Source organism: Ooceraea biroi, chromosome 8 (assembly GCF_003672135.1).
Source record: "Ooceraea biroi isolate clonal line C1 chromosome 8, Obir_v5.4, whole genome shotgun sequence".
NCBI classification, from domain to species: Eukaryota; Metazoa; Arthropoda; class Insecta; order Hymenoptera; family Formicidae; genus Ooceraea; species Ooceraea biroi.
Genome location: NC_039513.1, coordinates 7,758,943 through 7,784,151, shown reverse-complemented (window position 1 = coordinate 7,784,151; position 25,209 = coordinate 7,758,943). Strand labels below are relative to the sequence as shown.

Here is a 25,209-nt window from a genome sequence, read left to right as displayed (position 1 = left end):
AAAACAAGGAAACGGTGATTTGTGTGTTACAGAAACTGCTAATGGTCTATTATAAATTAGCGTGGACTTAATTACATAATACCCGAGATTTAAATTGCGAGCAGGTGCACTCTGCCATCCCATGAGGGCGTTCAACAAAAACGCACCGCGGTTCCTGAATATCATTTCGTTTTTTGTGCCCGACGAGGATAATACAAGAATAATCTCCGCACAAGTATATCTATTTCACAGTCACGTGAGCGATTTGAATCATTCGATCCCGTGAAACGCCACGCGATGGGATACAGCTTTGGTGGCAGCGATATCCTCAATCTATCTCGTACGCGTGCACTTAACTCCCTCTATTCGGTAACATCGCTTCTCAAAGGAAGCAGCAGCAGCTGCTGCTTGAAAATCGATATTTTCTATGAGCTATTTTATCTGCGGTGCGGAGACATCTTCTGGTCCATTGCCGTCACGTCGGTCCAGAACAATATGCACGGTTATAGCATCGACGAGAGTTGACTTTACGTACGATTATTATGATAACCAAACCCCTCGAACCCCTGGGGCATGCGAAAACCTGCTGGTACATAGATATCGACTCGAAACGAACGGCGAAAGATTGTATGTCGCGGGAAAGCTTCGCGCTCTTTGCAGTAATTTGCGTGGATGAACGGCGCGCCGAAGGAGCAGCTGGTCTTCCTCAAAGAACGATTCTGTTCTTGCCGCAGATGCATCTCCGGGGTAATTGAATATGGAGCCGTTGTACTTTGAGACGATATTTCTAACCGGAGATAGTCAGGATACGCCAAAGTCCTGCGGGTACCCCTCCGCTTCTTAGCGCGCGGTGCGTCCTTTTTTCTCTCCCTCCCCGCCTTGCCGTTTCTCGTTTCCTTTTTTCCTTACTCGCCTCTTTATCCGGCGGCTTTTAGCAGAAGCCTTTCTGTGTCCACCGAGTAATCGCGTGATCCAAGTGTGCCGGTAGTGCTTTCAGCGGATGTCTGGCTGTATCGCACCATCCGCTGCATCGCGAAGGATCTCGCATCGTCTCGGGCAGATAAGACACTCCATCGCGTGTACGTGAATCCATCCACGTGTTCGAGCCTTGAAAATTTGCTTATTGAGTACGCTGGGTACTCTCGCCGTAGTTTTATTTAGTTTTATTTCGGTATTTAGAGTTGTTCTTGAGTCGTATATCTCGCAGGGTAGCTTCGACTCGCCGTCATCGTTCTCGCGACTTTTCAACTCTCGACATGTATTCTCAGTAGTTAAACTTTAAATTAAGATCCTGCGTTGAAGTAAATCTACTTTAAGCTTCAATCTACTTTTAATCTTAATCTTTAATCGCTTATAAGAAGAATTTCGGCATCCGTGAAAGAAAACGAATAATCTTCTTAGAGTTCGGCTTATAATGCTCTCCGCAGTCGAGATAATGCGGCGCTTTGAACCCCATAAGCGTATCCGCGAATATATATGTGCATATATTTATACACCTATACACGCATATATATATATATATATATATAGGTATATACACGCGAAGTAGTAACGGACGGGCCACGGGCCAGAGTTTCTCTCGCTTTTGCGGAAACTCTGCAAGTTTCGATCCCGCCAGCAGCTTGCGGTATCAACCCGAATTCGGAAAAGTCAACTTGTGCGACTAGAATTGAGCGCTAAGTGATTTCTGCTGTTTCCGACGCGGCAATAATATCGTCAGCGTTCTTAGTGCGTCGGCCGCGATCTTACGTCTCTGCTATTTGTGTGACTGTGTATAACGGTGTGAGGACGGCCAACGGAGTCGTGGGAAGACGTCCCTTCGCGCTTCTCCGTGTCACAGCTCACGGATCACCTGTCGGAGTTCTCACAGTATACCATAACGCTTGAGGGAATGCGTCCTGTCATGCGAGGAAAAGATCACATTAAGATACCGATAAATATAAAGGCGATCATCTGAAAGCGGCTCAAAGCGTCTGATTTGGAATTCTTGCTCCGTACGTTTTAATATAATAAATGGATAATAGTACCGATGGAGCTCAGGGAGATTACGTGCGTCACGTTTCTTACACATTACCTTGAATAACACAGATAGGTGCAGTATTTTCTCTTCCCTTCTGTTCCTTTCGCTGTGTGTTTCTCTCTCTCTTTCTCTCTCTCTCTCTCTCTTCATTCCATCGCAAGGTAATCTCTTGCACCTCCTTCCTTTTATGAACTGTCATTTTCATCCCCATGTAAAATAAGTTCCCGACGCTTTTAGACGTTCGACGACGATCCATTTTATAGACTGCATGCATCACGCCTGATCGATATTCCAGAGAGTCGGGCACGTACCGCGTGCGAACGGTCGGCGCATGTTAATTATACGTCGTGACGTTAACGCGAGAACAATCGCAGGCTGTTACTCATATGCGCATTTTTTCTCGTTTTTGGGAAAGCCTATTGCTCTCTTTCTTTTTTTTTATTATACAAAAGAGAAGGCCTTGGCAGCGCCATCCGGCCAAATATTGCTCTTTCCCCTGTAACTAGAGACCCTCAAGTAAGAGTCTGGACATCGTGGATTCGCACCTGATTGGTGGGATCGAAAATGGCGGAATTGAGGTTCATCAATTAAGGGACTCTATCTAAAACACATCTTTATTCGAAAAAGAAATTGTACATAACATTAATTGTTAAAATAACAATATTATCTTAACAAAATAAATATCCGTGGTGGAAAAATTTCTCAGATTTTCTATAAGAATTGGAACGTTTCTCAGAATAACTCAGAAAATCTGAGAAATTATTACTATTTCTCAGAAATTTTCATACATAGAGATACTGAAATATTTTGAGAATTCTCATCCACTTATTTATGAAAAATTCTGAGAAATCAACAATATTTTCTCAGAATGTTTTGGAAATAATTGGATGAGAATTTTCAGAATATTTCATTATATCTATGTATGAAACTGTATGAGAAGTATTAATAATTTTTCAGAATTTCTTAGATTGTTTGAGTTATTCTGAGAAACGTTTCAATTCTTAATAGAAAATCTGAGAAATTTTTCTACCAAGGAAATTTGAAAAATACAACATAATTTTGATAGTTTGAAGAAAACAATATAGTTGTATTGACATCCATAATGCTCCTTTTTGGGAATTTGTTGGCAAAGTTGCCATATAAATTCCTTTTTATCTTTGTTTGTACAACCTCGTATGCAACATCCAGTCATTTTGCCACTATTTATAATTTGACACTAATAAGATTATATTGAAGGAAGGTTATATATTCTTCATAGATAGAGACTCTATTAGTGACAAACGGACGCCATTTTCGATCCATGATGTCCAGACTCTTACTTGAGGGTCTCTACCTGTAACTATCGTGAAGCGTCATCTTCAGCTATAAATAGAGTGCGACTTGGGAATATTCGAGCCGGTACCGGTGAACGTGATTGAACAATGATGTCTCCGAGTATTTTAGAGTCTGGCGTTCTATAATACTTGAGCAGCCAAGAGGCCGTGGTCGCTTTTAACGTTGTACATGCTGCTCTCGGCATGTATCGTACGTACGTGTGACACGAGCGGGGAATTAATTGCTATTCAGCTACTTAAAATATTCTCCAGGTTTCTCGGACAATCCCGTCACGAGGTCGTCGCGCCAGCATTTTTTTGCGGACGCGCGGCTAACATTGCGTTCTTCAATGTACGGTGCCACGATGTCGTTAATACGAGGCCAGTAATCGATCGTTCTCTTGATTTTCGACCATGTACCATTGGAGTGATCCGCTTCGGTCGTCCTCCTTTAATTCGTGCTCGCAATTAATTATTAATTATCGTGATAAAATTCATTTTCGAGGGTTTCCGATAATTATTATCGACATTGACTTTTATATCTCATGGATTATTATGATTTGGAGATATATCACAGAGAGCGAGCTCAATAATTATGCAATTATTAAGCTTCCTCCCTGACATGTGCTCACGTGGGAATTGTGATTGGCAGAGCGCGTGTTCACAATAGGAAATGGAGATAATCCAACTTATTTCGCTGATGCATAAACGTCATCAACATCCGGCAAAGGATTCGCGCGTACGTGGGTTCAACAACGAGATGAATAATATCGACAGCAGACAGGGGAAGAGAGAGAGAGAGAGAGAGAGAGACGCTAGAAAATTGCAAATGTCACGGCTTGTCTTACGAGCCAGGACAAATAAGTTCAAGTATCACTGCTACGTTTCACGCGATAGGTCGCTTGGGTGTCCTTCCGGTTGTAGGAACCTTTATACGAGGACGCGGAGGTGAAGGCAGGTCAACGAAAAATGTGGCGAAAATAAAAGGAACAAGGAAGCAAGTGGAATCGGGTGGCAGAGGAAACGGTGGGAAAGAAAATGGGAGAAAGTACTTGGAGTCGTTAAGTGGAAGAAGGTAGAACACCGGGGAAGGAGATGGGGATAAAAAGATGTCGTTTTTGCTAATTTGCTAAAGATCCTTCCAAGTTGCGGCTCGCGAAGCTATTAATTCGCTGCGCGCGAAACGCGATACGCGTCTTCTCTCGTCGGCGCGCAACTTCCTCTTCGCTTTTTCGAAAGACTGATTAATTGCGTCAGTATCCTTACAAATTGCTTTGTTTGCATTAGTCTCGGCTGTGTCGAACGGATGCTTACTAATGGATCGTCCTAGCCGGAATAATCATTGCAAAGCATTCGCGCGCCGACAGAGACGAATTGAGAGGGTAGCGATGATATTATCTTAGATAAATGATTGTATTCGCATTAACAGGAAAACAGCAGCTTAATAATTCACATTTCTCTTATCGTTAACGCGACCTTGTACTTTTGCTTCTGATATCGAATATCATACACCGAAGATGTCACATAATATATTACGTCAGAATTAGCATCGCCGTAGCCGAGCATGATGCTGTGTGAATTATGGAAGCATCTCTTCCATCTCGTAACAGGAAACGCAACCTTTCTACGGATTGTCTTACGAGACTTAAAATTTATAATGCTGAAGCTGCGCAATTTTCGAAAGATCCTCACGTTATTCTTCCTTTGAGAAGATTGCGGAACGTCCCGCTTTACGAGCGCCATGAGCTTCATAGTATTTGCACCGCAGTCGAATTTCAACTTCTTGTTCACACAGTCGACTCTACACACCGAATCGCTTTATTTTCTACAACAATGGGCGCACAATAAACCGGTATATTACACACCCCGGTACACGTAGCTTCGCGGAATAAAAAAAAAGATGAAAAAAGAGAGAAGGAGAAAGAGAGAGAGAGAGAATCACTCCCTTCGTATTACGCCGAGTTACGGGATACAATGGGGTCCCCAAAGCATAAAACTGGTCGAGAATGTTCGGGCTTTTGTACCAGCGGTATAACTCAAGTGTCATGCCATTATTTAACCATAGATACGACGGGTCTTTGCATTCTCCCGTGTCCGGCCGTCCGGGGAAGACCCGCTATGCCCGACTAACGTAAAAGTTAATTGAAAAACAGGAAATTAAATTTTCGCTATTCCCAGCCGTGCGAGTTCACGGCTTCAGGGATAATAGAAGTCGCGTCGGCCGGCTCTCGCCGACTCCTATATAAATTATCGACTTGCTTAATCATTTGCTGTCTGATCCGGCCGGATACACGGCCCGACTGAATTTACGCCACGCCGTCTCTCCGTATCGCGCTGTCGATGCGAATCTCGTGCTCGAAATGCGAATCCTCCCCGAGGAGGAGGATCGCAACGGGCGCGAGACATCCTCGTGAACGAGAATTAATCACTCGTTTTCGAGTGCGTTCGGCCGACTCGCCGCACACCGAGAATCGCGTGTGAATTATATGTGCTCCCTCTGCGCGCGAAAGGGGAGTTTCTCTCGCCGAAAAGGCCAACTTTGATATAACTCTTCAAGTTTGGCACCCTCGGACGGGCCCCGGTGGCGCGAAAACGAGAACGCTCAGATCGATACGCTCAGAGAGCGACGACTTCATTTTGGAAATAAGAAAACTTTCCTCCCTCTCGCGTGTCTGTATTTCTCGGCCGCGGAATCGGCGTCGATCGGTGAATTTCATTATCGGCAAACCTCGATATCTCTGCGTTAAAATCGGAGTTCGGGGCGGGACGACGATCTTTCCCGCATCCGAGAAATCTTGCCCGATTAGATGCGACACTGTCGAATATTCATCGAAACTTTGCGCCGTCTCGCCGTTCCTCCGTATGCGTTATATTACTCTGTCCAAGTTTCCAAGGATTTGCCACACGCGACGTCTACATGACTTTTTTTTCTTTGCAGGTTGTTCTTGCGTCGTGTATAGCAGCTCGGACAGGCCTCAAGGTGGCAAATTTACATCTCCCGACTTTCCCAGACGATATCCACCCAACATCGATTGCCTTCTTTACACGTTTGTTGGCCACCCTGACGAGATCATTGTTCTAACGTTTGATAAGTTCAACATTCGTCGCACCGTGCCCGAGTAAGTGATATGCATTTATGCAGCAAGTGCCTCATATGTCAATTTTCATTTACTGAAACTGTGTTTCAATGAAATATCATATTTGAGGACCATAGAACTTTAAAAAGTCTTTGCATGTTTGCTCTTCGATGTGTGCGTATAATTATAATGTAATTTATAAATTCTTATATATAATTTTGCGTGATGCACGATCTCTAATTAGGCGGACTGGTTCACCATGTTCAGCGCTGGCAGGCGGCATTAAGGTGACGAATAAATTATCCATGCACAATGATTCGCCTGTGCACCTAATTCGGGTCTTCCGTTGTCCGGCGGAATCTATTCGCGGTTGTCTGCCGCCAATGGAATGCAGCCGTGTTCCGTATGTTAAATTATACCGATACAGCCGCGCGGCCATATACAGGGTGGGGCAGTTAAGGTGTTACAGACTTATATCTCGGAAACGAAGCATTTTAGAGAAAAATGTTTCAGACAAAAGTTGCAGGGTTGGAAGGGGGCCACTCAGTGGAGGTAACAGATTGGTCATTCGTGGTCATTTTCAAGGTCATTTAAAGGTCAAGTCCAATTTTTTAAGCAGAAACCCATACTTTTTATTGCAGATTCTGATTCTCCGTCGAAAAGTAAGTAACTTTTGTTGGAAACATTTTTTTTTAAATACCCTCCTCATCCCGAAAACACAGGTTCAACCTTTGGTGGACCAATGATAATAACTCGCTTTATAACAGACACTGAAGTTTTTTTTTTAGTATTTTACTGTTTACCGTCAGCATTAGCGTTACCCAGTGTGCACCACGTGGAGGTTGCTGATCGGATTTGCACACCTTGTGGCCCTGAAAAGGGCCGATTGCTCTGCTTTACACTAAGAAGCAGTACGTAATTTCAGAAGAAGAAGTATATTATGTTTAGAAAATGCTGGAGGACATTTTGAACATCTCATGGATTAGTGTAAAGCGAAGCAACCGGCCTTCTGTTTAAAAAATTGGATTTGACCTTTAAATGACCTTGAAAATGACCACGAATGACCAATCTGTTACCTCCACTGAGTGGCCCCCTTCCAACCCTGCAACTTTTGTCTGAAACATTTTTCTCTAAAATGCTTCGTTTCCGAGATATAAGTCTGTAACACCTTAACTGCCCCACCCTGTATATGCACATGTGCATTAAGAGCACGTGGAGAAAGCGCGTCGGGATTTCTAGCGTTGCATCCGCGAACGTCGTGGCCGCTGGACTAAATAACGTTGATTTCCAACAGTTAAGAACGTGTTCAGCGAGCACGTGACCCTCGATGACGAGGCGTTTCATTAATCTTGAGTCAACATTATCGCGCGCACCTGCTCGCCGTGCCTTTTGTTTAACTAATGCACGCAATACTGATCTCCATTTCCGCAAATAATATTATATCTATAACGTTTCCTTCGGAAAATTGTGTCTGTTCGCGAGGGAATTTCGCACGAGGTATCTCCGCGGGGTCGCTTCTCTTCGAAAATTCAACGCTCGATATCTCTGAGACATGGTAATACGATTTAAGAGCGTCGAATCGAGCGCACCTAACGACAGTTCCTTTCGTTCGGTTCATTAGTTTCATATTAAGCGTGATTACGGCCTCGGTGCCATTGATCGTCGATTTGCACTGTTTCCCACGAATTGCCGTGAGTCTCTGTTGGCATGTAAATTGATTAGGCGGGTGCATATATCTCTGAACGCAAGGCGAGACGGTGTCACTTTGGAGGAGAGAAAATTCAGAGCATTAATTATTGAAATCACTCGGCGAGCAATTCACTCATTAAAAAACAATATTCCTGAATTATTGACGAGATTTACGATGGGGTTTAAACCAGCTTCCTCGACATCTCTCTCCGATGGTCTTACGAAAACACTTAGAAATTTGTGGCGTAATGACCATTTCGTGAAATTGAATTCGAGATGCGATTCGTCCCAGGGTGAGGGTGGGCCGGGGAGTGAGCACCGTGACTTATGGCACGAGTCCCGGTAGTACTTGAGCCAGGCAGGGTAGTAGCCAATTTGTAGCGCGTTACGTACTTCTGTTACCTGGGGGAAAGCGCAATAGTGACGCACGTGTAAATCGTACATCGCCAGAGTGGTCCGGCGAAACTTGCAAACTGTTTCATTGCCCGTAAGAGGAAGTTAATGTAAATAGAGTTTAATGAGGATTCTTTCCTTCCGGTTCATGACCGAAAAGCCCGCCATATAATCGCGTGAGCACCATGCACATCAGGCAAGCATATTTGACGTCATGTAATAATGATTGCAAACATTCGCGAGGACCGTAGCAGGAAAATATAGAAAATTAGATGGCGGGTTGACATTTCTCCGAAACGGCTAAATGCGCTTTAAATCTAGCTTTACTTTAATAATCTATGTACATTCGTCGGGGATTTCCCGTGCTCCTGTGTTCTCGTGGAATTTACGTTGCGCCTGAATGCAGTGTTTTAGGATCTAAAACGAGCGTAAGTCCGTTGCTGCGAGACGTTTACTTCACCTGTACCACAATTTATTGTAGGTAGGAATTTAACGTAGAGGTCTCGGCAAAAGCCAAGCTACGGGCGTAAAATATATTTTAAGTACACGTTAAAGAATACGAGAATGGTTAGTGCGAGGCACACGTTTTTCTATTATTCAGATCCGCGACGGCGCATTTCTCAGATATCACCTTTCAATAATGGATCTTTACAATTCCCTGGATTTCCCGTATCTCGCTGTGCCTTCAAAGCTGCAACATGGCGGGGTAATTCCAATCTAGCGAAGGTCTCGGCGACTACTTATCTTGATGAAGAAACGTTTCGTCGAACTACCAAAGGTATCCAGATGCTCTCCCGAAGGGGGAGTCCGAGACTCGTTCACTCGCGGCAGCCGCGCATCAAGTCCCTCGACAACGTGGATAGGCAAAGGTACTCTCTTCCGCTTCCGTTGCGTCGCATCAGGCTCCGGCGCGCCTGATTGCACGACGGGCCGCACGGCGGGTGTTCCCTTGACACCCACCCGCACCACCTGCCAGCTCGATTGCAGCTGTAACGTGGGATGCACCGGGACAACAACCCGGTGCATCCCCGAGCGTTCACGCGGTCGCGACAGCGTTGCGCCAACCCCTTTCGCGTTTACTCCTCTCGCTTTATATCGGGCACTCGTGTTGCGCGTTTTCGGTGTCCAGACGAGAACCGAAACTCGATGTGCCGTCCATTCGTCCGTTCGTCGTCGGTTATGGGGGTTGGTGGCGGACGCGGCCGTAGTCCACTCGCCGAAATTTCCGTCCGAGAGATTCGCTTGGGATGCGTCGCACGTGGAAGTTCGCCGGCTGGTTTGAGGTAACTTGGCGCGCGCGCGAGCGAGCGGTGGATCAGCCAAGTCATGCGGGAACAGGAAGGGAAGTGGGCGGAAGGGCGGGCGGAGTTCAGGAAGGAGGAAGTTACGAGAGATGGCGAGAAGGGGTGAGACGCTTCCTTGAATACACCGGGGCGCGCGCGCGTCTCTATGGGTCGGGGCAGATTTTATTTTCTCCGCCGAACTCGGTTTCTCTCCCCACGAACGGAATATGAATTTCCCCTTTTGTGAGTTGCCGCGGTTGCACTTACCTCCTAAACCGGTTACCCGTTCGCGGGAAATGTAATATCGTCGACGCGTCGATTTGGCCCGGCGGGATGGACCGCGGATACTTTTAACGACGTGAGATCCGCGCGATGATCGATCAACACGATGCCGCCGGGATAAGAATCCAATAGTGTCCAATCACTCGGCTGTCAGTCGGATTCGTGATCGCTCGCAGCGTTCGCTCGCACGTTCGCTCGCGCGCTTCGCCGAGGCTGATCGTTACAGACGCCCGCGGCGTTTACGTATGCAAATGCTCAGCGGAATTCGTGCTGTCGCGCATTATGCATCGAACTGCGACGAGGTCACGTCGACCGGCGGAACTTCCGACAGACAAGATGGACCGTTGGAAATGCATGACAAACAATCCGGTAATGCGCAACGCTTCGAGTAACGCAGCCGCCTCCTACGCGCCGCTCGTACAAGTCGCTCGAGCGATCATTTCGGCAGTTATGTCATTGTCAGTTACACTCCGTCAGAAATTTCCGTACTTGGTTTTCGAGTGCTCGCCCACGGCTACTGCCGACCAAGTATCCCTCAGGAACGTTACCACCGAGGGAATCAACTGTTGTTCGCTAATTCAGACAAGCGCGAGCAACGGACCCCTCTCCTAATTGCACACGATTTGTTTCGCGTGCGAGCGCAAATTCGTTGACTTGAAATTCGCCGACCGATCGTCCGGAACCAATCTTTTCGCCGTCAGCTGTTCTGTTCGTTTCACCGCCACGAGCCGTGTTTTCTTGGGAGAATTCTATTTTCGCTCACCGTTTTCACTTAATTAAAAAATATTCCGCAAGTACGACGGACCGGAAGAACCCTGCCAAAGACGGGGCCCGCCGGTTATTTCTGTTAAATCCCGCTGAAACTTGTTGGCAAACGTAATGAAGAAAAATCTCGCTTCCTCCTTCCACGGTCACACGGTTCCACGGGCGACTGAGCGAGTCCACGCGGCGCGGATTAATATTTTCGCGAAAGCGGAAGTTAGTCGAGTCCCTCGCGCCGCGCGCCCCTTTATGCCGAGCACGCGCGCGCGTCCTCCGGGGTGCACTTCTTGGGCAAGATTCTATTTACAAATCCTCCACCGTCGGCGGTCATAAATCGTTTCTACTTGTAAGGACCGTCCAGGACCGCGCGCCGTGTCCAATATTAAGCCGCCTATGGAGATGGGCTCCTATTAATATGGCGCACGGGACGCATGGCGATCGTTTACACGGTGCCACGTATGGCAGTGCCTAGCGCGTGTCCTAAAGCTTGGAAAATCCCTCGCGGAGAAGAGAGGAAACTTCGGCTTTATATCCAGGAGCGCCGATAGTAAGTCGCCGCCTCCTCCGCGAGTTATATACGAGCGAGAGATACTGCTTCAAGTTTCCGGGCAAACTAAGGATCTCCTAATGGGTACCCCCGGGTTCTAACTATTAAATGAGCGTGCGCGATACAGGGCAATCTCTCCTCTCGATGATTCTCGCGATGCAATAGTTTATCGAGGAATCGATATTTTTTTCTAGTTGCGTATCGATTTTGTCTCCGGCGAAACTGCATTGCGTCTACATTGCCGGCGACAGCGCGGGCTAAGTAAATTTGGATTCTGAACAAAGTACCGGAGGAATCAACTTACCCCTTCGCGATAGGGGTGTTGGCGCGCGCGTACTTACCGAAATTTCTTGCGCGCGAAACGTTCCTTGGCGTTAAGAGCTTCGAAATTACGCGCAACTTCGTTCGTCTGGCGCAATTTCGCGCAACGCGCTCGTCAGCGCGATATCCTGCCATGGTATGCGGTAATGCATGAACAAACGCAGGCAGCAGCGGGAGTGGCTTGGCACCGGCGTTGTTCCCTGTATACGGAAACGCGCGCGGCCACCCCGGAAGCAGAGGAAACCTCGAGTTTGCGGCGGCGGCGGCGGCGGATGGAACATTGTAGCATCGGCTTTCGTAACGGGCCACGCCGAATATTCCTGGCGGCCGAGCCGCTAGGAATTATACTTGTCGGCCGCGTAACTGCCGAGATTAATTATGTGCGAGATGAAATTCCTGGGCCACGAGGTGTCACAATCGAGGAACGGCTCGTCGCCCAACTCCAGAATCAACCAGAGGCCGGATCTCGCTCTCCCCTTCGCTCTTCTCACCCTATGTACGACTTCGCTCGACTTGGCCACTCGGAAATTAAATTAGCCGGAAGCGGAAGCAGCACGAAACAACGAACGCCGACTTCGATGGAGTTGCGAACGCCGTTCGGGGTGAAGCTTTAAAACGCCTGCCGGCTCGCCGGTGCCCCGTGAAGTTTCTCTTTAATTGTCATGAATATTTGAGCTCTTCGCGGACGACGTGAAACAAGAGGCGGGATTGGATTCGCCGAATGAAAACTTTACTCTTTGACTTTGCGGCGGTCAGACACAGGCTTCTGCAAAGACGTTCCTCTCTACCTTCGTAAAGGCCACCATTATCTCCAATTGTGCCGGTATGTTTTTGTATTCTTCAGGGAAAAATGTAGTAATTGCTGAACTGAACCCTCCTTAATTGCATAATGTATCTCCTTTGTCCGTGTCCCACCGTGCAGTCTCTATGACGTTCAAATTGATCAAAGAATTCCATAATCAGGGGGTTGCGTGGCATTTGGGAGAGCTTCGTTCGCGAAGAATTTTGCGCGGGCAACGTTGTCGTTAAAAACGTCGTCGCAGGAACGGGTATTTGAATACTCGCTATGATGGTAAATACAGTGTACACCCAGGTCGAATAGTATCTCCTGCCGATAGTATCTTCAATTAACATAAATGCAACAACGTTGACTTCATGAAATATTCAATATAGCGGCAGTCGCCAAACGACCGCGAAGGTTATCGGCCAGACAAACTCTGTCTCGGAAATGAATAGCGCCGCTAATGTCGGGGAAAAAGGAGCAAAGGAGATTCGCTTCATTGAGTTGTGAAGCGGTGCTGCTCGCCATTAATGGTAACACGAACACGGGAATATTGTACATGTGTGATCGCGCTCCGACTCGTACGATCGCGTAAAACTCGATCGAAGCTGGAAATATTTAGCACTCATAAAAGGAAAATGGCTCCGTTAGAGCCGATCGTTCGTGAAATAACGCAAGATTCGGTGACGAGTACTCGCGTTCCCCGACATCTTATTTGCATTCGTGCATAAAACAAAAACTGCAGGAAGCATAACGCGTTATTCTGTCGTAACAAGACAGCGCGTGTAATGTCTTCGTAAGAAATAGTTCGTTGGGAAATAATGATTAAGGAGGGAGCCTGCTTTAGAACGCTGAAAATAAGGTATATTTTACGAATTGTTTTTGGAGAAACTATACAGCGGATCATTATAAAACTTTGATGCATTTATTAGTACATGTTTAAAGATAAAACAAATTATTTTTTTATTTGAATATATCGCCTGTAGAGGTCGTCCTGGAGAAATCTTAGTGCAGCCGCGTCGCCGGCATTGCAAATTGGTGAGCATTCTCCTGCCTCCAAATTTCGTCTAAACTGAAAAATTGAAATATCTTCTCGTTATTTATGAATTCCCATCGTCGATGAACCAAAGAGAGAAGAAAAAAGTTGAAAAGTGCCAAAATGGTGGAGCTTAGAACACAAAAGTACGAGTTTTAGGCAAAGTTTTTGAACTTTTTCATGCAAAAATAATTGTTTAACTTAATGTTTTTATGAATATTAAAGGTTCATCGACGATGGGAATTCATAAATAACGAGAAAATATTTCAATTTTTCAGTTTGGATGAAATTTGGAGGCAGGAGAATGCTCACCAATTTACAATGCCTCCAGGACGACCTCTACAGGCGATATATTCAAATCAAAAAATAATGTTTTTTATCTTTAAACATGTACTAATGAATGCATCAAAGTTTTATAATGATCCGCTGTATAGTTTCTCCAAAAAAAATTCGTAAAATTATACCTTATTTTCAACGTTCTAAAGCAGGCTCCCCCCTTAAAGCACGTTCGTAATTTTGCAGAGGACTAATTCATGATTATCTTATATACGTCACCATTCTGTTTGCAAGATATTTGTCATAATGGGCTAAAAATTGCGATGCTTTCCCGGGTAATATTATTTTCTATCTCTAATACTTTATAAAATATGCAACCGGGTCGCTTCAGTGAAACGTCGTATAAAGCAAAGTGCTTTCCGCGACGTCTCTAGCGGAAGGCCACTTTACGCGATTAGTTTAATATCAATTTTTTGCCCGGACATTTAACGTTATCTGCATTAACATGTAATTCTTTACTTACGGAGGTTGCGAGCACTGAAGATGTATTAAAATTTGCCATTTGAATGAGCGCTCGGCAAAATTCTTAGCGTAAAATATCGAGCTTGCACTGCCGCGTTGGCATATTGATGACAAGCCGTAATGGCTGAAATGGATCTGTTCGCGGCAGTTTGAGGTATCCCGCGTTTTTTAATCCCGCGCCATCCATCACGCACGCGTCACAATTGCCCTTTTCAGGCATACCGGCGCGAAATCTTTTGATAATGCCGCCGTCGCATCCTTCCGGCCACCATTTAAATTCGCGTTTTACCGCGCCGCGCGTACACGTTCTGTTGACATAACGCCGGCATCTCGCAGCGATGTTTACTTTCCATCAGGGTCCAAAGCGCAGGCATTCGTTATTCCGTCCGCGGGACAGTTTCCAATTTCCGAGGCCGGGGAGTCATGGCCGGGCTTCACATGTCGCCATCCCTGATTCGTCTTCGTCGCTTCCGCGTAACGCACGCGTCGCGAGGCGCCGATGATTAACCATTCCAAGCCCTTTCGCGAACGAGGCGCGTAAAAAGAGGATAGAGCAGGGTGGGAGAACGGGGAACAAAACGCGAATTAACGGGGCGACAGCCTTCTGATTGCGCGAGTTCCATCGCGGTTATTTTCCTTTTTCTTTTTTTCTCCCGCATCGCTCCCGGGAATGAATAATTCAGAAGATCTCACCCTAGTCTACGTGCAACCTCCCGCGACCTCGTTCCCCTTGCGCTCTCCCTCCTGCGCGACCTCCAGGCCGCGGTGCCACATTCCACATTCCACAATCTCTTCGTATCTTCGTGTCCCGCGGCGTCTCGACGCTCGTTCCCTCTCTTGTTCCTCCGGTCGTCCGCTCGTCGACCCGCGCTCGACTTCCTTACGGACCATTTCGTCCCTTACGCGGATCTTCCGCGTACTTAAATGCACGCGCGAAATGTCGTCTCTGAGCTTTGACCTTTCGCTCGCTCGGGTATCCGATGCGCGTATCCCTCGTGAATCACTTTGCCGCATCGGTCCCGTGTTTGGCCCTCGTCCGCATTGCCGGATTCATGGGGACCTGACATCGGCTGAGATCAATACGAGATCCGAAATCTATATTCGCAATCTATCGTATCACATGTGATTCGAGACGTTCGTAATCGCTAGTACGAGACCGCGAACATTCACCCAATTTAATACGTCAAATTTTATTGACGATTTTATTTTCTCTATTCAATTTCTACGGTATGCTGATGTAACATTTTTTTCAATTTAACTTTCACACGTTGAATTCCGTGCGGTGCACGATGTGAGAAATTTATGTTGTTTTTTATTTCGCTTGATATGCGATATCCCGATGATACACGACGCGAGCTAATACCATAGAAATTAATGGAAATCCGTTGTAAATATGGTAAAAGCGTCTCTGCTTTTCAGACCTGTTTCGCAGGAAGGTAAGACGGTACCATCGTATATGACGTAATATCTGGTCGACATAGATCGGAATATGCGCCTATACATATATGTGCATAGGTATGTTTCTGTCTTTCAGATCGTATATATCGTATGCGTATGCAAAATCTTGCGCACTATTTTACATTATACGATCTCTTGTCATGATTCGCGCGTTACGTCGTTTACGACTGACTTATTCCAGCGATCACCGTCCAATCACATGCGAAGAATCTTATGCGCACTGTATGCTTTTCGCATTTCCCATGCGTAAATAATGCAACATAAGAGACGCATTCATTTCTTTATTTATGTGAAACACACATTTTTCAAGAGCTTTATTCATCATTAGTCGATATGCATGGGCAAGCTTTGACTTGATTATTCTCGATATTCTTTGATATTCTACGCCGCCTAGGGCATCTTTGGATAGGAAATACAAGCAGTGTTGGCTACGGAAATACGATGCGAAGCGCATTGGATTGTCTTTCGCGAAACATAGCACCTACAGAAATATACTGAGCTGCAAAGGGCTTTTGGATCGGAAAGAATTCGAAAAATATATCAAGCAGTTTTTATCGCATGTGCGCGCGTGTCGAATACAGCGCGGACGCAATATCGAATTTAGCAAAATTCGAGAGAGCTACGTAAAACGTTTCAAACAGTTCGCGTCGCCGTTTCTGATAATGCGCAAATAATAATGGGGAAAGCGGGTCACTCGTGGAAGAAGCGCGCTGCTCGCAGAAAACCATCGCGATTCGATCCTCTCTCACAACGTTGTTTGTCATTATTTATATATCAGGACAGCAACGAGTACGATGAATATCGCTCGAAGCAGCCGTACCATTTTCGAGCACAGCGTGCTGAAAAAATTTGACGAATTAATTCCCCTTTCACGTTTCGCCGCGTGCTACGTCGATCAATCGTTAAGCGAGGCACTGCAATTACAATCCGGAGAACGCAATTATTTTTCTTCACGCCGGCGTCGATGGAGAACACCCGACATCCGGGCGGATATTATTTAATAATCGCACGAGGAAGCACCTCTCGCCGAATATTCAATGGCGCAGTATATAATTTAGACGTCAGATCGTTTTTGAGAGGTGGTTATAAGGAAGGGCGGTTATACCGTCGCAAAAAGTGCATCTTCCCATCGTGTTACCTCGCTGCATCGTCGCTGCAACATGACAGCATAAAAGACTCGTGACGATGCAACGAGGCGGCGTGATTTAACTGCGTCATGGCATTCGTGCGAAATACTCGTGAAGCCTGCTCTTCTGCGAGGTGGCTCTTGTCCTGTGTTTGGATTTACGGAGAAAATATTATATATTTATTTACACACACACACACACACGATTGCATCTAGCCTTTAAGCCTTTGTAATTTCTCTCGGAACGCGATCCATACTCCCGCAAGAAAAAGTTGTGACGCGTTACGTGTTTGTTAATTGCTTCCTCGGCTTCTCTTGGCGGGGTAAACGATCGGCTGGCGACTGTATTGCCGGATAAATCGTCGAATCGCGTGACTTATTCCTAACGATTTTCCGTGATGCCATTTTTTCGACGATGAAAAAGCGAGCGCAGGTCGGCGGTCCGGGTTCACGACTCTATAACCGCTCCGCTGGACTATTTGACTTTTATGAGCACTAAACGTGAGTGGCTGCTATACTGCACTACGAAGACGTATCAGCGTTATTTATCGTGTGTCATATATCGACGCAAAATTTGACGAAAGACACAGTTCGGTCGGGCTATCGTGAAACGCCTCGCCATCATTCCGTTCGATTGCACCTTTTATCAAGAGACTTCGTACACGGAATGACAGCTTCTCGACAAAGGCCGATAAGAGCATCGTGTAAGTTTCTTTCTAATTAATTTTTAAATGAGGATGAAAGGTGCAAGGGATGAAAACAGGGCACAAAGAGAAGAGGAGAAGCGCTTCGCGACACAAGGAGGGCAGCTGTTCTCTGGTTCCAACATATTCTACGACCAGAGAGGAAGAGAGAGAGACACACATACACACCAAGATGTTATCTAAGGCTGCCTAAACTATTATTAAGTCCAATATCGAAACTGATGACTTTGACTTCGACGTAGTCAACAATCCAATTTTGGCAATACTTATGCCCAACGTCATTCCGGTTGAATGAAAGAAAGAAATTGGATAAGTGAGCAGATCCACTCGTGGAACTTAAACTCCACTTCGTTCCGCGAAACAATCTCTAATTATCGCGATGTAGTTCGAGTTTCGCAACTCGAGTACCAGCTCTTATGAGAGACGTACAGCAATCTACGGGGGAAGGAAGGGATCCTTTCTCCCTTTTTCCGTTCTTTTACGTCGATTTTTTGTTCCTGACGGTTCGCACCGTGACATATATACGTATATACAGGGTGTCCCGGGTTTTAACCGACAAACTGCGGGAGCATATTCTACTAGTGGAAATAAGAAAAAATTCTTATATCGAGTTTGCTTAGAAATGCTTTATTACAAAGTTATAAACCAATATTGAAAAGAAATATCAGATAAGGAACAACGGAACATAGTGTAGATGTTATGTTACGTGTATTCACATGTATTCATGTTCACTATGTTGAAACGATTCAGTATGATTGTTACTTTCACAACAGTAGCTGTTAGATTTCAATCGTCGTGTCAACTAGCAATTACTATCAGAATGCCAAAAGTGTTTTCAAATGAGGAATACACTTGATATTCATTTCGTGTACGGATTCTGTGACGGAAATGCACGAGCTGCCGTACGAGAGTATCCACGTAGATTTCCTAACAGGAGAGTACCAGATAGATTTAAAGCAACGAATTACTAATTCAGTTACTGAGATGCAACAAAATTTTCAGGAATGTCGTACCGTAACAAATTCTGTACTACGTCGATGTCTAGCTTGTATCGATGTGCAAGGACAACATTTTGAAATGCGTCACTAAATCATTGCGTAGATAATTTTTATTTTTGTGAAAAAATCCGTTGTTACTTATCTGATATTTCTTTTCAATATTGGTTTATAACTTTGTAATAAAGCATTTCTAAGCAAACTCGATATAAGAATTTTTTCTTATTTCCACTAGTAGAATATGCTCCCGCAGTTTGTCGGTTAAAACCCGGGACACCCTGTACACACGGTTGAGTGACTTACTCAGAAAGAACTTAATCGCGCGTTTATGCTACTCGCGCACAACGTCACGAAAAGGGGAGAAATAATGAAGAAGCGGCATTAGTCCCATCTCATATTTTACTCAGGACTGTTGAGCACTGGTAATTTTGTGCCGGATTTGTTTTAATTAACTGCGTGATAATTAAAAGTGCTTGGCGACTGCTTTAAGACTATCGAGAGAAATATCGCGGGAAATATTGTTCTCGTTCGGTGTGAAACTTTCAACGGGGAATGTCGCGACACGAGGCACGAAACGAGCATGCGCACTTTAAAAAGGAGAACCTTGCGTATTACTTTGTCAGGCAACTGCTTTAAATCTTCGAAAATTGCCAGGATTGCATTCTCTACCTTGTTGCTTCTTACAAAGCATGACAGGCTTTTATATCGACATGAATATATGTATATCGAAAGAGACTCGATCGCATAAAGATAATAAAAGTTATATTTTCTTGGTTTCGCATTTTTAATCGAACTCTGTTTAAATTCTATTACGATCGATACATTCCTTGGAATAGAATGAAAACTAAATAAATGCAATCGTCGTAATGAATAAACGAAACGTAAAAATCTCTCGATAAGCGCAGACATTATGCCATATTTATATATATTTTTTTAGTTTTACTTTTATGGACAATTAATCATACGTTCTATAATTAATTTTTTTATTTTTCTATCTTGAGCTCTCACTGTCAGTCCGATTAGGTTTGATTAGATTATTCAATTGTTGAAATTGAATGGAGTATACTCCAACAAATAACTCGTGACTTGCCATCTTAAGAGAGATGCTCCGCGAAAAGGAGAAAGGAAATTAAATTGATCGAAGATGGTTACGGGAAGGGAATGGAATACTGAGAGAACCATTTGAAAATGCAATACGGCCATAATAAATCAATGATAAATCTCTTGTCGTTATTCGAAACAGATTGTCGAGGACTGAGATATTTTGCAACAGTAAAAGTTTCTTCTCCGAATGTATGTGGGCATATATTTTCTTCAATTGAAACTTAGAATTATGCACATTCATGATTTATTTTCTATACGTGCATTATTGCATTATATCACTCCAGCTAAGAAACGCTAATACTCATTTTCTCGTTCCCGCAATTTCAGAACGAAACAATAATAGACATTTAATCAGAAAATGTCAGAGTAACAATGATAAATAAAACGTCGCGGGACGGATTTTGTCCCAACTGAAATATTCAGTACTCTATTAATAGAGGCGGAGGAGATGAAGTTTTGTGCCGGTCGTCACTGCATTCTCATTACTTTGAAACTTGGAGATTAAACTTTTTAATCGGACAAAAATCAGGTACTTGTCTTCATTGAGAAAGAGCGCGCCGGGCGGAGAAAGGTACCGGGATGCTGTGCGGATGGGTGGTGAGTCACGGCGTTTCAGCGGATAAGAAGGAGACGATCGTTGTCGGCGGGAAAAAGGACCGGTGCTGCCGTAATAACGTAAAGATGACGGGACGGATTTCGCGCGGGTTAAAACGTTCGATTAATTCGAGCTCGGCTCGGCAAGAATGGCTCGCATGCTCGGCGCGACGAGACCTTTCCCGTCGAGCTTGTTCGATCGAGCTTCGTTTCGCGAAGAAGGCCCGGGTCGCCGGCTCGCTTCGAGATGCGAGAGAGCGAGACCGACGAAGCGTACGAACGAAGGAAGAGTTTCTGGGGGAGAGAAAAACGGGGGTTACGGATAAAATCGAGCTTCGTAGCTAAATACTAGATCGCAGTGAAGAACCCGAGTACTCATGGAAAATTAAAATATACCGACTTTTGTTGGCGTGCTGGCGCGCGGCCGGAAGGTTCTCCTCTCCGATTCTGGTGACGCAAATAGCTGTATTACAAATAAAACGCGACGACAAGGACGAGCCGAATCGTGCCGCGAATACCGGAAGCCTGCCCGCCTATGTGGGTCTTGCTGTTCCCGTTGCAAAGCGCCGCGAGACTACTCTATATATTCTTACGTTCTCATCCTCCTCTACGTCCATCAAATCACTGTTCGCGTTCGCCATTTTGCTTTCTCGCGAAAATAAGAGCGCGCGCGCGCGGAAAACGTAAAAAAAGATACGTAAATGTCGCTTCATGATCGAAAAATACCGACGCGGAGAGAGACGGCGAACGACCGGAAGCAGAATACCTGGGTCGGGAATACAACTCGAGCTCGAAGGTTTCAGAGGCATTGTTCATGCCGTGCTTTTACGAACACTTGTTCGTCCTAAGCGCTCTCGCTGGATGTAAAAAGATCGCTGCGGCGCAACAGACGCACAGCTTACGTTTCCAGCAGTAAACCCGCGCGTAAATTCTTACTTCGTCTTTACTTTCGTCCGTTTCGTTTCGCTTTCGCTAGCGCTCGCTAGGATGACAATCTCTGAGCTCGCCGGAGATTCCTCCGATGGACGGATTTTCTGTAGTTCGAGACAAACGGCGACGTCGTTCGTTAATGCGAATCGCTTTCTCTCGCCGTCCGAGGGCGACAGCAAATTCGCTCGTCGCCCTGCATCTCGCCTCGCCGGAGTGAGGACGGATGCTCGCGTTTTGTCCCATAAATTCCCTTTCGCGCGTAAGTAATCGTCGGTAAGAAGCTGAAATCGTATCCGTTGCAATCCTCCGCGTTCAACGAGAACCGAGAGCGAGCGTAGGGGAAAGGAAGTAGCGAGAGCCAGGAAGAAGCGGGAAACGAGGCGCGGGATCGATAGAACGTCCCGAGAACAATGGCGAAAAGCGAGCGGCAGCGAGTGCGTTAGATTGCGCAACGATATTATTATACGAGCCCCGGGCTCATCGTTAGGCCCGTTGTAGAAAGATTCCGTCGGGGGGTAAAAACGGCACGACGTGGCCGGGGAAGAGGAGACGGCTCGCAATTATGGAGACGCCCGCTCCCGAACAATTAATAATTATCCTGCAATCATGGCAAAGCGGCGGCTTTTCATTTTCCCCGCGAGAATCGCGCGCTCGCTCTCTCGTATACAGGGTGGCCCATTTTAATTTATACAGTCGATTTTTTAAAAAACTAAAAGAGATACGAAAAAATGTTTCAGACAGACATGTCACGATTTCGAGGGGGACATAAGATGATACCATTGGTTTGACCTTGAATAGTCGTTTGAAGGTCACGCGAAGATCACCTTCAATTTCTTAAATTGAAACCCCAACTTTTTATTGCAGATTCTTATTCTCCATCGAAAAGTAAGTAACTTTTGTCTGAAACATTTTTCCGAAAAATGTCATCTTATGTCCTTAAAATGTCCTCAAAACTCATCTTGAAGATCATTTTAAGGACATAAGATGACATTTTTCGGAAAAATGTTTCAGACAAAAGTTACTTACTTTTCGATGGAGAATAAGAATCTGCAATAAAAAGTTGGGGTTTCAATTTAAGAAATTGAAGGTGATCTTCGCGTGACCTTCAAACGACTATTCAAGGTCAAACCAATGGTATCATCTTATGTCCCCCTCGAAATCGTGACATGTCTGTCTGAAACATTTTTTCGTATCTCTTTTAGTTTTTTAAAAAATCGACTGTATAAATTAAAATGGGCCACCCTGTATACGCTCGCGAGTAAATATTGCATATACTGTATATACGAGGTTCTGTCCTAACCCCGCGCGTGCTTTTTATATATTTCGACCGGGATTAAACTACCGTTTGCAATTTCGGAACTGCTTTCCTCCGTTTCTTAATATTTCCTTATCGTGCCGAATATCGCCCCGTCTGTTTCATTTGAGCATTCCACGCATTTCCGGCCGCTCCGTCGAAGACGCGAAACTTTTCCTTGCTGCATCCCGCTTTCGTTATATTCGCACGAGCGAAGATGTGGCCCGACTGCGTATGTGCATCACGCAATATCTTGGCAACTTTGAATTTTCTTTGAATTTTGGCACTTTCGCAAGCCCGTCATATCCCCGCTCGTGTTTTCCGTCAAGTAAATTGTTAGTACACGAGCTGTAAATAATTTCAATCATCTTTTCTGTGCGATTCTGCGCGAGCATCCAGCAACGATCGCTGATTCCTCCGACGGATAAATCGAATATCTCATACATGTCACGAAGCAATCTGTCTGTCGCAAACTTGGCAAGCGTGTGATGCAGTTTTGCGCGATACGGCCGAGCGGAAGCGTGGTGCTTCTTTTGCGAGCAGGAGCACTGCTCAGCAGAGGAAGCTCAGCCGTTTCGAAGTCGACGATGAAAATAGTTGGACCCATATCGAGTCGGCCGCCACCGATGCAATTTTTGTTCCACTCGAAGACAATAACTCCGAAAGTAGGAGGGAGGTGGGCGGACTCGAGTAGAGAAGATACAATGGGAGAAAGCGGGTCACGAGCTTGGCCGGAGCTGATAACATCCCAATATATCGAATCACGTACGGTGTCCGACATTTAATAAAAAAGAAGGGAACTTGCGAATTTCGTCACGTTTGACGCGGACAACAGATACTCCACGGTGATATGACGATGAATCAAAGTGCTTGGAAAAGCCTCGCTATGCATTATTGCGCCGATGGGGACAAGAACAGTGCATCGCCTTCTCTCTGCCACCGTCGTGCGCCTCGAATTGTGGCGGAACGAAACGCATCGTCATTTTACGAGCGTGCGCGCGAGTTTGCTCCGAAACATCCAGCACACCGAAAAGCTAGAGATTAGTGTATGTACGTCGCAGCGTGATAAAAGATTGCACGCTGCATTATTACAAGCCGAAATATTTAGTTTTCTAGCTTCCGATTTAAAAAGTCACGCGATAAAACGCGTCGCGTGATGCATATGAAATGCAACGTGAGTGAATCAGAATTTTAAGAGCGCAGCCGTGACGTTACGTATCTACGCCGGGGCAGAAATATCGCGAGCAATGCTTATTTATTTACGGCCGAGAATAATGCATGATCTTTTCAGGAACACAAATTGCCTGCTCCTCGAAAATGTAACAGTGCGGATGTGCGTTCTCGCGACACGGCATTGAACGTCACTTATACATGTATCAAGTGAGACTGGAGAAGTTATAATAAACGGTATTATATGAAGCTTTTATACGAATCACGATCAATATACAAAGTTCGAACCACCCTTTTGTTTGTGACCCGTCATTTATCAGCGTAGCTGACGCGTAGTTATGGCAAACTTAATGTGCAAGGAAGTAGCTTTATGATCCGCGCACAATTCACAGCAAGCAAGAGCGAATTCACGAGCGTCCGGCAGAACGCCAATGGTATTTACGTTCACGAAACAAGTTCGATAAACGTGGCGATCCCGGAAAAAATTTCGCTATAGCCATGTCGAGAGTCTCGTATACGGATACTTTTTATTTATCACCGTAGTTTCGCCGGCGAGAGAAACTCCGCGCGAGCGTTGCCACTTGCATCACGAAATGTCGCGCGTTTGCGTCCATTCGAGCTGCTTTTTCCGTGAGATACTGCAAAGTCGCGATTTCGACACATCAAACGTGCAAATGATCGAACGAATGTCGCGAATCGATCACCTCTGTTCGGTTAAATATTAAATCCGTCTTAATGACGTGACAGGGGAGAACGAGGCTAGATCGGACGACAAGTTGATCTCGCGACGAGACTGTAGCGCGTGGCCACGAAATATTAATAATTTTTTTACGTCTGCCGCACGATTCGAGGGGAGGAAGCGCAGCGTCGCTGAAAACGGACTTCTCGTCGTTCAAAAATAAATACAGGCCAACACCGCTGCCGGCGACTAAAAATACAGGCCATTGTACAGAAGAGGGTATACAAAAATATATCCGGTGCCGAGCCGTTGTCCGAGTTTATTGCGCCAGGTTCACCCTCGCGCGGATGCACTTGATACACAATGGGTAAATCAGTGCGCGCGCGGGCGGATGCTATTATGGAGCCGCTCGCAGTACATTCGCCATGTATCATTAGCTCCCTCGACGAATCTAAGCGAACGTTGCGTTTCGAAAATTGTTTGCACGCGCGGGAAATACGTGGCCCAGAATTAAGCGCAGCGAATTCTCTCGAGAGCGTCCGTTTTTTTAGGAGGAAAAAGAGAAAAATCAACTTTTCACCTCGTGATGTTTCGCTGAACGGACGTTCGCGCGATGACGCCACCCTGGAAAGGAATGAGTAGTAGTTGTGAATGCGGGGCATCGAGGGAAGCGCGGCACGTGCCGGAGTAATCGCTCAAGTGCAGGGTTAAATCTCGTATTCTCACGTTCCCCATATTTATGCAGTGAGGTTGCAGTTGTTCGCACTCTTGGGGAAACTTGTGGTTACACTCTTCGCTTTTAGTCCGTGGTACATCGACCGTCGCATGTTCAGCTGATTCCACGATTGTTAAATTTGAAGCATCCTTTCTCAAA

The 25,209-nt window shown here is 45.6% G+C and overlaps 1 protein-coding gene across 1 annotated transcript in view; it reads left to right on the top strand.

Annotated features, from left to right (window-relative positions):
• Window positions 1–25,209, top strand: part of LOC105275774 (suppressor of lurcher protein 1) — a 226,943-nt gene that overhangs the window by 43,602 nt on the left and 158,132 nt on the right. The window contains exon 3 of the mRNA XM_026971836.1: window positions 6,251–6,431. Coding sequence (XP_026827637.1) covers window positions 6,251–6,431 — 181 coding nt within the window. The remainder of the gene's footprint in view (window positions 1–6,250; window positions 6,432–25,209) is intronic.